Source organism: Corapipo altera, unplaced genomic scaffold (genome assembly GCF_003945725.1).
Source record: "Corapipo altera isolate COAL_440 unplaced genomic scaffold, ASM394572v1 49, whole genome shotgun sequence".
NCBI lineage: Eukaryota > Metazoa > Chordata > Aves > Passeriformes > Pipridae > Corapipo > Corapipo altera.
The window spans coordinates 14,832,698-14,850,597 of NW_020884879.1; the positions used below are offsets into that span (position 1 = coordinate 14,832,698).

The window sequence follows — 17,900 nt, forward strand, 5'->3', positions numbered from 1 at the left end:
AGTCCAGCCCTTAGCTCTGCACAAGACCGTCCCCAAGATTAACACCATGTGCCTGAGAATATTGTCCAAATAATTAAGATACAAATTATTGCTTGTAATTCCATTTCTGGAACCACTAAATTGTCCAACGCATGGAATTTTTTCACAGTCCTTTCTCATGCTCCGTATTGTTTCTGCATATCAGCAGTTTTACTGAGGCCCTAGTTACTCAGCACCATGGTACAGGAGTGGACTGCTAAAATATAGAGCAGAATTTCCTCCCTAGGGCAAGTAATGTGTTGGAACAACAATGCAAATTCTTTTCATGACTTGAAGAGGAACATACTCAACATCTTAAAAGCCTTTATATGGTAGAATCTGAATGTCCTAGTGATGAATACTTACACGGGAATTTGTGCAAGCGTCATTGAAGAATTCTTACTACCGGCACAACACAGCTGCAGCGTTACTTTTATTTTTTCAAGATGTACTCACATTGTTAAAAATTAATAGCTGCAAGCAAAATGAATGTACTTTTTACCTTCTTAAAATTATGGGTAGGCAGGAAGATGCAGCTGAGTAGTTGGAAGTGCACAAGAAAAATAATGCAGTACTTATTTCCTTCTGGAAAAGGAAAACTGGGAACAATTTTAACTGGGTTTTTTTGCCATCGTGAAGATGTCACAGCAAAGGAAAGCACCTTTTCTAAACTGTCTTCTTGTTGAATAAAACCTGGGAAGTTCCACCATGGATCAAAAGAGAAAAAAACCCTGCACAGTATAAAAACAGTTTGCCACAGCTGCCTTTAAAACAATGCATCACATGCCTCGTTGTGGTGACAGCATGGTACTGCACTCTATCTTTCTGGCATTGGCTTAGATTTTATCCATCAAAAAAAACCCTAAACCAAAGCATCACAATTGAGGGCCCAGTCTGGGAAACTGTTGTTGATAATGTTCACTGCTACTTTATTTTCCTTCCCCTCAGAAGTGGTGCACATTAGTAACCTCTGTTTTCAGTAGCAAGGATGTGCTAGAGAGTTGTAGACATGTGAAGTGGTATATAGGATGGCTGCCAAAATAACTGAACACATTCAGAACTGAGACAGCTGTGGAATGGAGGGGATGTGTTAAGTAGAAGCAGAAACTACTACACATAGGTATGATTACTACACGTAAACTTAAAATGTTGGAACAGCATTTGGAGGATGAAAAAATATCACGAGTTAAAACAAATTTTGCATTGGTACCAGTGCCTCTTGCTGGTGAAAGGCTGATGAATGAAGTGCTGACTGAAGAGGCTGGAAGTGGTGATCTTTCTGATGGAGAAAACACAAATAGTGTTTCAGGCAGAAGCTCCTGACAGAGAAGAATGAGTTAGCTAAAGACAAGTAAGGCTGAGTGTTTCAAATATAGATACTGCAGAATGAAACAGATGGATTTTTCCTCCAGATAATGGATATATAGGGAGCACTCAGAGAAGTCAATTTTTTTCTGAGGTTAGGCAGCAAAAAAGACAGCTGGGGAGATTAGAATCTGGCAAATGATGAAAATTAAGCATCAATGATTGTATTGCATTTACTGAAAGACCTGCAGAGCATTTGTGGAGAGATTGTCACCAGCTGACTGGTCCTTCAAGGTGAAAAAAAGACCAGTTTTTGTAGTGCCATCACCATTCGCACCTGTGAAGGATGCTGCAGGGTCAAGACGCAGCCCTTGGAAGCTTCTGACCTTCCTAAAGCAACGGTAAGCTAAAAATTGATGATCAGGAGGAAAACCCATATAGGAAGATTTCATAGAGTAAGAAGATGTGATGATTTAAAGAGAAACAAAAATTTCATGTCAAGCCAACATCATCTGAAGAACCTTAGCTGAAGGGAACGGACCTTGGAAAGAAGGAACTAAAGAGTGAAAAGAAAAAGCTACAAGTACAGTCTTTGTTTTGATCTTGCACACCTCTCATTCACTTTGGAATATTTCAAATTATTTCAAAAGCTCTTCAGATTTCTGAGGGCCAGCAATCAAAGATGTGTTAGGAACGGTGGCATACCTGTTCCCAGGAAGAGGACTGGCATAAATATATGGCTTATATGGAGAGGCAGTTGGGTCCTTCCTTTCCTTCCTCTAAACGTCTGCTTGGAGAACTCAAAAAAACCAAAAACCAGATAGAAAGCCTATCACAGGGGGTGAAATACATTGTCTCAAAGAACAACTAAATATAGGGGTAATGAGCATCCTTTGAACCAATCTTAGTCTGAAATCCCGGATTGTGGGAACATAGAATTTCAGCCGTACCTGTTCAAAAGACTTAAGTCTGTTGACAAATGATAGGTCAAGTGTATAATCTTTAACAAACATCATTGTGTTGCTTCGCATAACTATCTTACACACCCCCAAGATCAGTCTGTTTCGTAAGTGGGTGAAAAAACTGGTATCTGAATTTAATAATTAGCCAGTATTTCAAGCTAGGAGCTATGGATAGCAAGGGGAAAGAAATTTTCTGACTCCTAAAGGGCTGCTAGTTTTGATGGAGCTCAGCAAGACCCAGAAATTATCCAGAATGTGAAGCTGTTTTCCTGGCAGCCTAGACTTCAGCGCTGGAATGAATGACTGAGTGTTGCCTTGACTGTTGAGGCAGCATATGGCAGATGTTTTGTCCATCAGAATATGGACTGTGGAATTTTGTGGAATGAGTATAAGTGCTACATGGGCTTTCAGCAGATCTTAAAGTAGGAATACTTATAGTTTTATTGCCTTCTGATCATATGGCCTGCAAAGCACAGAAAAAGAGCCAACCCTTTTTAACACTGTCTGAGTCTCCTGCTTGGACCTGTGTCTGATCACACTGCTGTCCTTTTTTGGCTCTGTGTATGTGCTGTTACTTTAGCTATTCTGTCTACAGGCAAGCACTTCATAAACATTCTTGAGGAAGAATCTGAGGTCTTGAATGCTGCAAAATTCCTGGTAAAGACTGGTCTCTGGGGCCTGGTCCACAAGCCTAATGGCTGGTTAATTGGCAGTATGCATCCCATATGCATCCCACAAGGTGAGTCATAAATCAGTCTCAATCTGAGAATAGTGGGAGCAGATGTTGCAATTTTGTTTCTTGGATTTACTGTGTGTCTCTCTTGCCTCATTATTATGGAGTGAAAAGACAGGATTCTGGTCTGGTTTTGGAAGAAACCAATACCAATGTCAGCATGAAAAAAAAATTAAAAATTGAGATTTGCCCTCAGCCTTTAACTTCTTTGTCTGCAGTTACACATTTGCTCCATGGCTGCATGACGAAGTCCAAACACATTGTCTTAAATAATTTGGGAACTCAAATAATTGAGATCCCTATTGAGGATGGGAAAAGAAGGTGATGGTGGAGGTTACTGCATTTCCAAAGAGTGAGGCATTTTCACATTCATTTGAGGCCCTGATGAGGACACTTCTTAGGGAGATGCACTTGATCTTAATGGACATTTCCCTTACAGTTGTTATGGGATTCTTAGAATATTTTGTCAAGGAGAAAAAGCAGTGCTTGCTTCTTGAAGGTTTTTAATTACATTTATTGGATTTCCTAATCTTGAAATACAAATTCCTGCATCAGAAACAAAGAATAATGCAACTCAAAGTCCCATCTCTTCATGTTATTTTCTGAAAATGTTGTATGAATGACAGACATTTCAAGGTTATACATCATTGAAATGGATCAAATGGCAGCATTTATTAGAGGGAAGAAAGTCAAACCAGATGTAATGGGAATCCTCATCTGCTTTCACTAAAGCTGAAACAGAATCTAGTTTTGATGTTAATTTGAATAGCAGTCTGTGAACTATATTTCAGATTTTTTAAAAAATGGTAAAATTCTAAATTTGAGGTCTGGATAATTTGATATCTGAATTCTACTTCTTCTCTCCTAAGTGCACACACAATGAATAGCAGTTAAATGTTCTTACTTAGCATATGTACAAATGTAATTGTATTTTTGCAAAAAGACTATAGGTTTTGTGTCTTTGTTTCTATGAGCGTTATTTTAGACACATGCTATGTCTGAATTTTGTTTCTAAAGTCTACTGCTTTCTATGAAGTAATTACACATAATGGAGTATCTTTTGTTACTAACATGTTTTAATGTATTAGATCCCATTTAGCTTTTTTAAAATTCTAGACTAACAAACTTTTTTTTTTTTTTTTTTTTTTTGGTAAATCTTGCTGTGGACACAAGTTTTGTCTTCATTTATCTTTTCAGGCTCCCTTCACAACAGCCCACATGTAATCAGTTCTGTTTCCTTTTACATTTCATCATGCTTCCCTACTCCACCACTGGTCTCTTAATATTTCCACTGTCAGAGCCCTTTTTCCATCCCTTTCCGGATGGGTAAGGCTTGAAACTGGATGGGATTGCACTGTAACATGAGTGCTATTTCACTACAATACAGGTGCAGACACTTCTCTGTGGCTCATTGGCTGGTACCCAAAGCTCTAAACCTGTGTGTGCATGCTCTCCCCTTTATTGACTTGAAATGCAATGACCATGAGGTAGGGTTTGTCAGAGGCCACTAGTACTGCTAATCCTAATAGAACATCTGATTATCTTTAGCTGAGAGAATACAGACATTCAGGGGTGTCTTCTACAGAAACAAACAGTGATGTTGTTACTAACACCAGATCTGTGTATCACAGAGTCAAGGCTAGAGCTCTTTCTGGAGTAGATTATAAGAAAAAAACCCAACCCAACACACAGAAAACAACTCCCCAAACCATGGTCTTTGCTTTCTTTTTGTTTGTTTCAAAATGTGAGTAGGGTGGTTTTTTACTTTGAATTGTATTATCACATAATGCAAAACTCTTTCCTGTGCATTCTCTTTCAAATCTTTAACTTCTGTATCTTTCTCCGCTTCTCTCTAGTTCATCTGTTCTTTTTCTCTGACTATTGTATTTGCCCACATACAGAACAAGCCTGTGTGGCAGGCAGCCTCTTGCCTTCCCGTGCTCCAGCCTTACATCCTCACTTCCCAAATCTGATCTGCTTTAGTCTATTTTGCATTTCTAAATGGGTGGGATCTGGGTCCTTCTCAGCTAAACAACTCCAGATGCTTTGTAGAAAGTGGGGAGCCACTGCCCATACCCTGGCAAGCCACACTAGTAGCTGCTCAATGACACTTCCACGCTATGGAGGTGGTGTCTCCCATTGTTTGCAGCAAATCCACTGACACTCAGAAGCTGCCAGAGGTGTAGGTATGAAAACTGAGGGTTCCCAGGCTGAGTAGGAGTATCTGGTCAAGTTTGTAGCACCCAGTCTTGAGCTTGAATGTTAAGTGACATTCATGCATAGGTTTGATTTTTTTTCTAAGCTAAATCACTTGAAAAGCCTAGTTGTATACAGGAACATGGATATACTTCAATAAAACCAAATGACAGAGATCACAGGGTGAAGTGAAAGCTCAATAAAACATTTCAGGCTGTCTGTGTAGCAAAGGAATGTACATATGCTGTTCCTGCTAGAAAAGAAGCCAACATCATGTATATCCAACATTTCCTTTTCCTTGCCTTAAATCAAGAGGCTTGTGGTGCTATTCCTTGGAGTCAACAAACATGCCAGGAAAAATCTGTCTCCAAGCTGACTGCCCTTTCTCAGAACTGCCCGTAAGTGCCAGGGAGGATGGAAAAGTAAGCTGCTGGGCTGCAGAGGTGTTCAAGTGAGGAGTTTGCCAGCAAAAGAGAATTGCAGAGTTTGAAGTACAGAGAGACCTTCAGTTTTGCCAGAGTTCTTATTAAAAATGTCTAATTCATATAATGAGAAAAGCAATATCCTAAACCAAGCGATCTAAACATCTTATCTCTCCCAGTAATTTTTAATGTAATGATGGAGACTATGAGCATAATATATTCTTTTCCTGATGCTTTTTGCTTTAATGCTGGATGAAATATTGCTCTAAGAAGGGATGGGGAGACAAAGGTGGTACATTCTTGTAGTCTTGAGGGACTGTGCAGAGACTTTTTTTATAGGAAAGTGCTTTTACATAGTTAGTGAAGCAGCCTTACTGGTAAGCTACTCTCTGAAGATCTCAGATAATAACCAGAAGGTTTTTATATATACAGTCAGAGCCTATATTCTGCAATAAACTCCAGGGAGAAACCTTGTGACTTTTACCTTGCTGCTACATTGTAGTGCTTTATGGGAAAACCTTAATAAGGAAGAGGTACTTGGGCAACAGCCTTTCCCATCAGTGCCTGTCTGTCCCAAATATCTTCCTTACTTACTGCAGCCGGTTCTCCTGGGTAGAAAAGATGCTCAGAAATAGTTGTAAGTTAGTTTATCTTTACACTGACAGAAGACCTAATAAGAAGACACACCATCATTGCATGCCAAACTATGGAGACCAGCTCCTGGATCTGGTTTAGCCTATCCATGCATCAGCGGCCATGGTGATGGGCTCATCCAAACTGCTGGGGCCTCATTATTTCTGTGCTTGCTCTGTAGGCTGCTCTGACTTCTGAGGGAAGGCCATATATGGTTAGATGATCATCTCAGCTAACACATTAGCATATTGATGATGCACAATTTTACTCTCACAAAATCAGAGGAGGTATTAATACGTTGCAGAATTCCACAGTGATATGGCTGGCAAAAAAAGTGAGAAAACTGTGTTTATAGGAAGAACCCTGTAAAAATTATGTTGCATCCCTTATTTTGTGGAGAAAAAAAAAAGGTATGCAAAAATACTCAAACCACACCTGTGGGGTTTTATTAAGCTACCTTTGACTTCTGTGAATTACATTGCAAGATAGTCTCCATTGTGCAGGTAATATCCCATATTGAACAAAAGTTTGTTGGCTAAAGGGAAATGGCAAAATCCTGTATATATCATTCATCTCTAACAAATCCCAAATGAGAACAGATTAAGTGCTGATATTAAAAAAAAAAACAAACAAAAAAAACCCAACAACCTCCCCCCCCGACAATTGGGAAAGCAAAGTTCAAATTCCATTTGGTTTCACCACTCATTTGGAAGATGGCAAATGGATGGATATGAAGGCTAAATCCTAGACATCAAAGGGAATAAATCCAATAGGATAGGATCAAAGAAACATTGGAATAGTGTGATACTCAGACAATATGAAATACATATTTTTGGATGAAATCCATCTATGAAGAAGAACCAGAAGATAAAAATCTGGCTCTGCGACTGGTGTCACTGGCAGAATTCTGGGTTTTTTGATCATATGTTGGTTTAGACAACAGTAGGCTTCCGGTGATACAGGATACACTTGTATCAAGGGGAGAAAAGGATCTTTGCTCAGAAGTTAGCAGGTCTCATGAAAGATCTCTATGAAAGACCTTTAAACTAGATTTGAAGGGAAGAGGGGATAAAACCAGGTTCAATAGAGATAAGCCTAGGGGCACCACACCCATGTTTGAGGGACCATGTTCTAGCGAGTTTCTTTGGTCTGCCATCTCAGTGGTGGTAGTGGATGGAGATCCATGTGGCAGCAAACATGCAAGAGTTAATGATGTGTTAAAAAGCACAGAAGTGCCTGAGAATGGTTATGTAGGAATTAGGGCTTTTTCCCTGCAAAAAGTGGCAGGATCAATAGCCCAGCTGAAGCACATCTACACCAATGATGCACACAGGATGGGCAACAAACAGGACGATCTGGAAGCCATTGCACAGCAGGAAAACTATGATAGTTGCCATCATGGAAACATGGTGGATGAATTCTTGATAGGTTGAGGCTAACTGTTCAACGAGGCCAAGTGCCAGATCCAGCACTTGGGTCATAACAACCCCATGCAGGCTTGGGGAAGAGTGGCTGGAACGATGCCTGCTGAGAAGAGAACCTGGAGATGGTCAACACCCAACTGAACATGAGCCAGCAGTGTGCCCAGGTGGCCAAGAAGGCAAATGGCATCCTGGCCTGTATCAGCAATAGTGTAGCCAGCAGGATCAGGGCAGTGATTGTTCCCCTATACTCGGCACTAGTGAGGCTGCACCTCAAATCCTGTGTTCAGTTCTGGGGCCCTCACTACAAGAAGGATATTGAGAGGCTGGAGTGTGTCCAGAGAAGGGTGACAGAGCTGGTGGCTGAGTGAGCTGGGGTTGTTCAATTTGGAGAAAAGAAGGCTTGGGGAGGCCTTATTGCTCTCTACAACCACCTGAAAGGAGGCTGTAGTGAGGTAGGGGTTGGCCTCTTCTCCCTAGTAACAAGTGATAGGACAAGAGGAAATGGCCTCCGGTTCAGCCAGAGAAGGTTTTGATTGGATACTGGGAAAAGTTTCTTCACTGAAAGGGTTGTCAAACATTGGAATAGGTTGCCCAGGGAAGTGGTTAATTTGCCACCCCTGGAGGTATTTAAAAGACGTGTAGTTGTGGCACTTGGGAAGATGGTTTAGTGGTGGACTCTGCAGTGTTAAGAGTTGGACTTGATGATCTTATAGGTTTTTTCAAACCTAAACAATTCTGTGATTCTATTTAATGATTCTGTGATTTTATCTTCCTATTCCTACGGAATTACACAAAAGAGAAATGTCTTTCTTAAACTAAGTCCTTAAAGCAAAGATACTGCTGAACTGATCTGAAGCAATGCACATGGGCACTGATTTACCTGGCCTATAATCAGAATCACAATCTTTACATTTTTAGGTCTTGGAATGAAATCCTGCTTCATATCCCTGCCAATATGTGTCTGACATATTTTTGCCCTGTGCCTAGCTGTGTCTGGCTGTCGCTATCAGCTTTGTTTATCAAGCACTTAAGTATTCTACAAATAATAAAAAAAGAAGTATAATAGAGCTAGTTCTTTTTCTTGTTAGTAATATGTTAGATCTTTCGTAGGAAAAGTGCAAAGTTTATTGAACTGAAGGAACTTTATGGCTGCAAATCTTTAAACACTTACTTCTTTCACGAACCACTGGCAAAAGGCAGGGCCAATCCATTCTCTTGCATGAATCCCACAGTCTATCCAGACAGCTTTCTTGTAGGGCCGTGATCTTTTACCTAACTTGAAGTGTGAATATTCACAAAATATCAATAGATCTCATGGCATTAGTGAAACACGATAATGAGAAAATAATAGAATATGAGAAACACTAAACCATTTTGAATTTACCCATATAAAGGAACATAAATTTATTCTTTTCAAAGGTATGGCCAAGATAAGGTTTGGCAGGTGTGCCAAGACAATGAGGCTGATCTACGGAAAAAAAAACCTGAAAGGAGAAGTGAGATCTCTCAATTCCTCTTTTATGAGGAATGATATCCTTAAATATCACATGGAGTAGGGTGAGGAAGAATGACATTACAGGAATAGCCTGATGAAGAATCACATTTTCAGAACTCTTCAACAGGAGATGAAAAGAAAATACATTGAAACTAAAATTTTTTTGTGTCTTGCTGACACACTTTAATTTGTGGTCCTAATCATGTGAATTGGAAGCACACAGCCCTTAAATTTTGTCAGCAGCTAAAAAGGAAGTGTATGTGGCACAGGCTGAGAAGGGCTCCAGAGTCCTCTGGGGTCCCTCTCCAGCATAACTGCTCTCCTAGTTGTCTATAAACACAAAGCTTTCCAATCTACTTAAATCCAAATCCTGCTAATTGAACTTGTCCTGTAATCTATCTTCATGTATATCCAATCCAAGTAAATAGGATTTGCCTTTTAGTTTTCCACCTTTTTTTTTCTTTCTTCATTGAAGATGACATTCAGAGAGATACTTAGATCTTAGCAACTTATCCCTGGGAAATGCTGTTAAGCTGCATCTCTGGTGTACATGCTATAACATAAGTAACAAAGTGTCTGTCCCTGATTCCAGACTTTAGTCTGATTAATGACAATTTAATCTTTACCTTGAGTACATACAGTGGTCTCCCTTCATAGGATTTTCCAACAGAGAACATGTGAACAAGATCTGAATAAGTTCTATTCAGATGATGCATCCAGTCCTGGATCTGCAAATACAGAAATTAAACCATTGCTTCAATCTTTGCATTACATGGGAAGCAAATATAATACATTTATTAATCTCACCTCTCAGTCCTCTGTATGTTTTGGGATTTTCCTATAGTTTTTATTTTTGTCTTTTTTGTTTGTTTGCTTTGCTTGCTTACTTGCTTGTTTGGTTTTGTTTTGACATTTTAACTATTATTTGGCTCTCATAGCTCTATTGCCAGAGTCTGGATGCTGCCTTCAATGACATGGTATTTTTTTCCCATTTCAATGTTGGATATTACTGGAATGCATTAGCTGTCCATCGAAAATCTGGGGATGGGGTTAATCCACCATTGTCACTAAATACTAACGGAACAAAGAAAGAAGGTCCCTGATTCTGCCTGCCAGAACACAGAATGGCAAACAGATTGACTTGAAGGATTCAATGGTACCTGCAATATTTGTTTCACAGGCACCAGACCTTCTTGACGTGCAGCACTCCCTATGCCCGGTCTAGTGACTTTGCTTTGGTGCAGACTGAAACTGTGTATGTGAGCAGACAGAAATCAACAGAAATTATTTACCCAGCCATCATCTGGGATAGTTAAACACGAATTTGCATCTATGTATTTTTAAGTATTTGTGCCTCTTGTGTAAATACTTAAGCATTTGGTCACATCACTTAAAAGACTCAGTGTGACTCACTGAAATCTCTTATTCCACTGGAGTAAAAAACCTATTTAAAAAAAAAAAATCATAAGCTGTCAAAGATAGTTACGTGTAAGGATAAGCCTTGAATACAAATACTAAAAAACCATATATTTTTCAAGAAGGTGCCGATTTTCGAAGAAGAAACACTTAGAACACTTCTGAAGATGAACAGGTAACCAGAACTTGTAGAGAGAATGTAGTAGATAAGAGGAACAATATGAATTTTCACGTACTTCTTCCAGGGAGTGATACACTTCGTAGTTATACCCAGAGAGGGACCTTCGATTCCTATACGACCTCAGTCCAGTTTGGTTTTCTACTGCTTTCTGTAGGTCTGATATAAGAATTCTAAGTAAAAAAAAGGTAGCAGTATTACTGAAAATGTACTAGAACACACAAGCTAAGTCAGAACAACAATCACATTTAGAAGAAATATGGCAGGAGTTAAACCATCCTGACTTTACTTTATCTGTTATATTTTGACAAAAGAGTGCTTCAGGCTCATTTGAATATAAGCTGCCAAATAAATAGTCCAGCTGCTCTGAAATGTAACAGTGCCTTCAAAACCACAATGAGCTTGTTAAATGACTAAAACAGGATGATGTAAATAATCTAGCCAATGTGAAGAAGCAACCACTTTCATTTGTTTATGGAGCAGCATTTGCTGTCTTCTTTTGTAATCCAGTTATATTATGTGATCATGGATCTTCAAAAACTGATTTCAATCCATTTAAAAATCTTTTTAGGCTTAGAAAAACATGCACATACTATTTTTCTGGCATGGAACATTACCTATAGTTACAAGTTGTAGAGGCAAAACAAAAAAAGAAGAACGTGGCAGCACTGTCATTCTGCCTAAAACACAAAAACCAGCAAACAAAGAAAAAATCCTGTGTGCTTTGTTGTTCACATTCTCTATGCTGTAATAGTTTTTTGCTAGTTGTATTAAAATAACTCAGGAAAACCATGAAACAATACCAAATGGAAATTAAATATACTTGCATAAAAAGCAGAAGGTTCTTTGTATTATGAGTAAAATGCAGAAAGAGTTGTGTAAGTGGAAATCTTTCCTGGTTTATGGCAAAAATAAATAATGATACAAATAAAAATATAATATAACATCTAAAATAATTATAAAGAAGAAATCGGAGCATCTATCCATTCCACGAGGCAGTAGCAGGATCTGGGAATATTGTCACTGACATCAGTAACAACATGACTGTAGAACTGAGTCAATCCTTGTACCCCAACTTCTCCTAAAGCACGGGAATGTGTAATCATCACACCACTAATTCATCATTCCTGTAAAATGATAGTCACATTCAACCTTTTAAATTTTCATTGGCATCAGCTGCAATGATAGGAAAAAGATGGAAAGAAATGGCATTTACTGTGCTCCTAACTCAGGTGTGCAGCAGGTACCTCAAACGTAATAGGTCCACCTACATGTAATATCAAAGTAAAGGTTATTCCCATCTTCAAATGCATTAGTGAAGTAGTTGTATAATTAGGAATTATATTGTTCTACATCAGCACCATTCATTAAGCAAACCAAAGAATTATAGTCTTGACTTTCAAAGTACTATATATACTGTAAGACCAGTACTGTAATGCCTGTAATTAGATTAAAGGAGTGGTTTTATTCAAGTTATTAAGACATTTAATACTTTAAAAAAATACTTGAATTCTTTGCAGAATTCTGATTAGTGTAAGTACCTACCAGAATCAAGCACTGTTTGTTCACTTTTAAAATAATACATTTCATAACTCCTGATTGTTATGGATTCATAACTCCATCTGTACTCTGCATGAGACGATAATCTTCCTTTACTCTTAAGTGACTGTGTACTTTGTGTACTTACAACAGAAAGGCTCTTAAGTCTCTCAGGTTTTAATGCAACCTAAGTGGCTTCTTTACCAGAAAACTTACAACTGAAGCAACTTGGTGCAGAAAGAGTTTATCTGACGCCTGGCTTGTTTTCATGACTATTTTGTCATGAAGTCAAGCCCAAAGACAGATAAGCCTGTTTTACAGACAAGTACTGGTCACGTGGTTCATTATTAGGAATGCTTCCTAACTTTAGAAATTTGTCATAATTTAAGCTATTTAAGCTTAATGTTTCCTAACTTTAGAGATTTTTCATAATTTAAGCAGTCATCAGGCTGAAATTTTAGCTGACGTTTGCCTCAGATTTTCCAGTTCCAAAAGGGATATAGCAATTTTAACTCCTTTGCAGAATGTGCAAAAATTAAACAATAAAAAAAAACACCATTGTGAAAACCAGCCATTTGAAAAGGAGCTGTACAAAATCTTGCTTGAAGTGGAGATGCACTTCAGCTCGGTGGCTGTGCCTGGTTACCCTGCTTTCCCTGACTGTGGCTGTTGCTTTCATGGCAAATCCTCCTGGCTCTTTTGGAGTTACAGATCTCAGGAGGCTTGTCAGGAATGTAGAGGCTTGCTTGTAGAGGCTTTGAAGAGTTTTGCGTCTGATGGCTTGGACCATCTGAGATGGGCAGCAGGGGGAGGAAGAGGGAGAGCAAGGGAAAAGTCTGGACCTGACAAAATGCTGCCCATGTTCCTTCGAAGTGCACACAGCTTGTGTGCCAAAAGTCAGAGAGGGGACTTTTTCCCTGTGGAAGATTAATGCAATGTTGTCATAGTATTTGTACCATGTTGTTTCAGGTAAGCTGCAGAGACCCTTTGCCCTTTCAGTTCTTGCCCTTGCACACTCTGCTCTGCAACCCAAGCAAAGGTCTTTAAGTACAGTGAGTGTTTATAACACATATAAAACAGCCTTCTGTCATTTTATTAAAGGTGATTACTGTGAGCAGGAACAGCAACAGACATGAATACAACTGCTAGGGCACAGTAATTAGGGGACTTTTTTTTATAAGCACAGGAAAACAATTACAGAAATCCCCATCTCAGTTTTAAACATAAACAAAACTGAAGCCGTGTTGAAGACACATGAAAGTCACTCTGAACTTCAGCTATTGAGCTTGTGTAATTAATCTCCTTATATTTGTTTCTGTATTTTTAGAACAACAAATTTATAAGAGACCATTGTTATAATAAAAATAGAATTCTGATCAGTACTACATACATACATACATATACAGTATGATTTGCACCATCCTTTTCTCACTGAAAAATAAACATAAATACCCTCATGTAGGTCTTTATTTAGCAAATATTTGAGAATTCAAATAACTCATCACTTGATTATTCAGATGCTTAGGCATCTCACTGAAAAGTCTTTTATGGCAAGATCATTACTCTTGTTCAGTATATCATACTGCTAAATATGAAAGGATAAGTATACTTCAAAATTGTCTTGATTTTTTTTAAGGAACACTATAAATGATATGTGATCCTTAGCGCATGTGTATTTGTCGTATGACTTGTGTTGGGTCACTAGGATTGGAGAATAATAGAACTAATGTGTTCCTGTATAGTTGATGAAGAAGGCTTTCCTCTGCGTTTGCGGCACACTTTTAAACAAACCTTGCTCCTGCTAAATACAGAGAGAGGCAAATCAGGCTGTAGAATTAGTAATTACCATCCTTCTCTTAATAGATGTGATTTCGCATGCATTGAAAACACTTCAGCTTGACTCCAAAGGAGGGCATTTAATTAAAACCACCTGCCTGTGGGAGATTTTCTATTCTCCCATTAAAACGGTTGTTTTCTTGGCAGTGCCTATTTGTCTGCCAGTCTAATTGCTGTGATGTGGAATGTATTCCCAAGCGCACTTGGCATGGTAGAGGCAGACCTGCCTGGAAGGCCAGATCTCTGGAGCAAGGCAAGGAAAGTGAAGCATAGGCTTACGTGTACTGGATGTTTGCTTGCTGGAGGTAGGGCAGCAGGCTTCGGGTCGTATTCTGTGGTACTCGCACATCAGTGACTGTGCCTTCGACGATGTGGAAGGGGCTGCTGGGCTGCCACAAGTCCACCTGTAGTGCAGGAACCAACCTGTAATTCATATGCATTCAGTGTAGGTGGGGAAATCCAGGAGATGGCATGCTTGAAGGTATGCAGGCAAACACTTTAGGCATGATACAGACCTGCACTGGCTGGTCCAGCTTGACATCTATGCTAATGGAGCAGATTTTGAGGAATGATTGTGTCCAATTTACCACAACTCTTATGAGAGATTTGCCAATGGGAAGAGAGAACAGTTTCCAGAATGTGCGTCCTCAAATAGTTTGAAATAAAAGGCACTTCCAGCTTCATGCACTTCCTCAGACTACTATACATTCCCTATGTCCTATGGAGTCCATGAGTCTCTTTTATTTCACAAGGCATTTTCTATGTTCACTAGGGCAGTAAAAGAATGCTAGAGATACAGAAGGCATAGCAGATACCACTGTTCTTTACAAAGCGTACCCAAGCTTTATTCTTGATAATAAGCAGATCAGAGGTCAGTAACAGGGTGCCAATACCATGAATACCCAAAATTTTATATGAAATGTCAAAATAACAGGATTAAGATAATCAAATCATTACAATCTTGTAAAAAATGATAGCTACTGAACGATACCACTATTATTATTGTACTACCTCTATCTGCGTATATCTGAGGGATGGTTCTTGTCCATTTTTACTTCCTTTAGTTGCCAAATCTGAAATACATTTGGAAATTCTAGCCTAAGGCATGCACAAATTTTAAAAAAAGCAAGAAAGTTTGCAAACGGGTTTGAAAATCAGCGTTCTACACTCTGTAAATTAGTAGTAAAATAGTGTAGATGCACATACTCTACAACAGAGGTGAGAACAGTTCCTCCTCAGCCAGTGTGGGACTATCCAACAGCAAGAACACAAATTAACAAAACTCCTCCCAGAGCTGTTGGATAGTCCCAGGAGACTATAAATGGGAGTTTCAGCAACTGTCTCTGTATCAATGTGACAAACATGCATGTCAGGATCCATAGGCTTTAAAAATATATGTTTGTGAGCTGAATACAAAGAATGGACTACCATGTCCACACATCTTAAAGATAATTTAAAAATAATCAATATTTGATAAAAGTCTTTTGAAGTTCATTGCAATCCTGGCATCTGTGCCAGGCTGCACTGATGGAAGTCATTAATACAGCTTGTGAGTGTCCTCTGCTTTTCAGGTTTCTAAGGTTTTTATAATCTGCATTTTAAAAGATCCTGACTACTTCTATGCCATACAAGCTATTTTTGAAATACCAAATGCATTTCACCTGGTCTTGCTATAACCTCTTTTGTGAGGGGAGTACAATCTTGAAACAGGTGTTTAATTCTCGCCATTTCTCAAATGACCCTGATTAAGAATATTTTGATTACCAAGAGGTCATCTGACACTGAACCTGATGCTACCTCTTACAGCAATAGTGACCTCAGTCCAGTTAATCCAATTAAATGCCTGCTACTTTGGAAGCAGCCAAAGAGGAGCAGCCTCTTCTAGTTCCTGCCAAACCCACTCTTTGTTTCATGCTGCCACAATATGGTCCATGGGTCTGAGTGATAGTGGTGGGTGGGCACAGCATCTTTTCAAGTCTAACACCAGCACTGGCAAAGTTCACGGGGCTTGTGAGGCTGACAGCAGCTATGACAGATGGTCAGTAGAAAGCAAAATTGTGAATTAAATGGTGTTAAATGCTGCTTATAAATAAATATCTTCTCACTGTGCTAACACCTTATGTTTGTTAGTTTATCTGTCTTTCATATTTTGATACATTAGAGACACAGTGAAATTCAACATGGTTAATTTCCCACACAATAATTAGAAATGCGTATTAGACTTTTAAGATTTATCCCTAAAAATACACATCAGAAAGGGTAAATTTGTTTCTCTTGGAGCAACAGTGTATCAATCAGCTTGAGCCATGTTTATAAAAATAACAACAAAATGTTACACAAAAGCTAACAGCGATCAAAAGGCAGTTTCCAAGCACACAAAACTGGAATAGAAAAATGAAAAAAAAAAAAAATCACACTTGAGATACACATGAAAATTGTCTTTGTTCTTGGCAGTTACTCAGGATTTATTTTGGTGAAATTCTCCATCATCATGGAGGGGATAAAACAACCAATATTCACACTATTAGTTATAACATCACCAAGCTTTTTAATTTCTGAGGCATTCTAATTGTTCCTCACATTACTGTCTACAAGTGAATATCAGAAGCAGAAGTAATCTTCATGAAATCAGTGGTATATTGCACATCAGTATTCTCTTTTAGTGAAAATCCAGTATTTCACTCCTGGCATTGTCCTGGAAGTGAGACAAAAAAATCCCATATTTAGAATGTAAATCATTCCACTCCAACTCAGTTCCCTATTTGGCTTCATTTGACTCTCACTCTTCACTCTTTGCAATGTAAACGAAGCATTCAGTGCTCCTCTGGGAGATGTTACCTGTCCTGTCCAGAGTACTTCAATTGCTAACTTGATTTTGCCTTATAAAGCATATAACAAGAAATACATTTCTCTGACAGACATCTTACTTATATGCAGCCTTCAGCTTGTCCTTGGTGTGACATAGAGACAGTGCATGAAAACTAACAAGCAGAAGATGGATTTCAGAGCAGGCATGTTCTATCCTTTATTTACTGTCATCTTCAGGAGACTTCATCATTGCATCTCCCACAGATAGCGAGGGTCTCATCGGAGTCATCCCTCTTCTTTCAGCATCATTCTGCTCACAAGCATGCCTTGGATTTCCACTCTGGGCTCTGCTGGTTAGTGAGTGGTAGGGATACTAATTGCTATCCTATCCTCTTTACTGTCTGTGATATGGTGTTGTTATCCCCACACACTATACCTTAGCTGTTATACAGTATTATGAATGGTGTACCAGTCAGTGCCAAAAGATATCTATTTGCTGTGTGGGTGGTAGGATTTCCTGGGTAGGAGGAAGATTCTCCAGCTACAAAACAAAGAGATGCAGAAATCCTACAAAACTCTCTGAACATACAGCCAAAAATCTGAACCTCAAAATTCATCTGGTATCTTGAGGTTAGAGGAAAAGCTATATGCTTCAGAGCATGTCTGCAAACTTAAATACTCTCATCTCCTTTACACATCTTATCCCGTCTTTCAGTCAGCAGGTTACCTTTAAAAGGTCTTGGGATTTTTTTATGCCTTAAATAACAAGCAGAGCCCATTCAAGATTTTTCAACATGTTCAGAGTTGGGACTAGGAGACCAATTACTCAGCACCACCACTGCACACAAGTGCAAGTGTGACTATCGGTACCTGTTATCAGGAATAGCAGTGCACAGATGCCCAGTGAATGCTCTTTCCCGGAATCTCACTGGAGG

General features: G+C 38.9%; 1 protein-coding gene across 1 annotated transcript in view; it reads right to left on the reverse strand.

Annotated features, from left to right (window-relative positions):
- CPA6 (carboxypeptidase A6) overlaps nucleotides 1-17,900 on the reverse strand; it is a 78,614-nt gene that overhangs the window by 14,102 nt on the left and 46,612 nt on the right. Inside the window, exons 3-6 of the mRNA XM_027638915.1 lie at nucleotides 14,437-14,561; nucleotides 10,841-10,955; nucleotides 9,815-9,916; nucleotides 8,865-8,969 (exon numbers count right to left, since the gene is read on the reverse strand). Coding sequence (XP_027494716.1) covers nucleotides 8,865-8,969; nucleotides 9,815-9,916; nucleotides 10,841-10,955; nucleotides 14,437-14,561 — 447 coding nt within the window. The remainder of the gene's footprint in view (nucleotides 1-8,864; nucleotides 8,970-9,814; nucleotides 9,917-10,840; nucleotides 10,956-14,436; nucleotides 14,562-17,900) is intronic.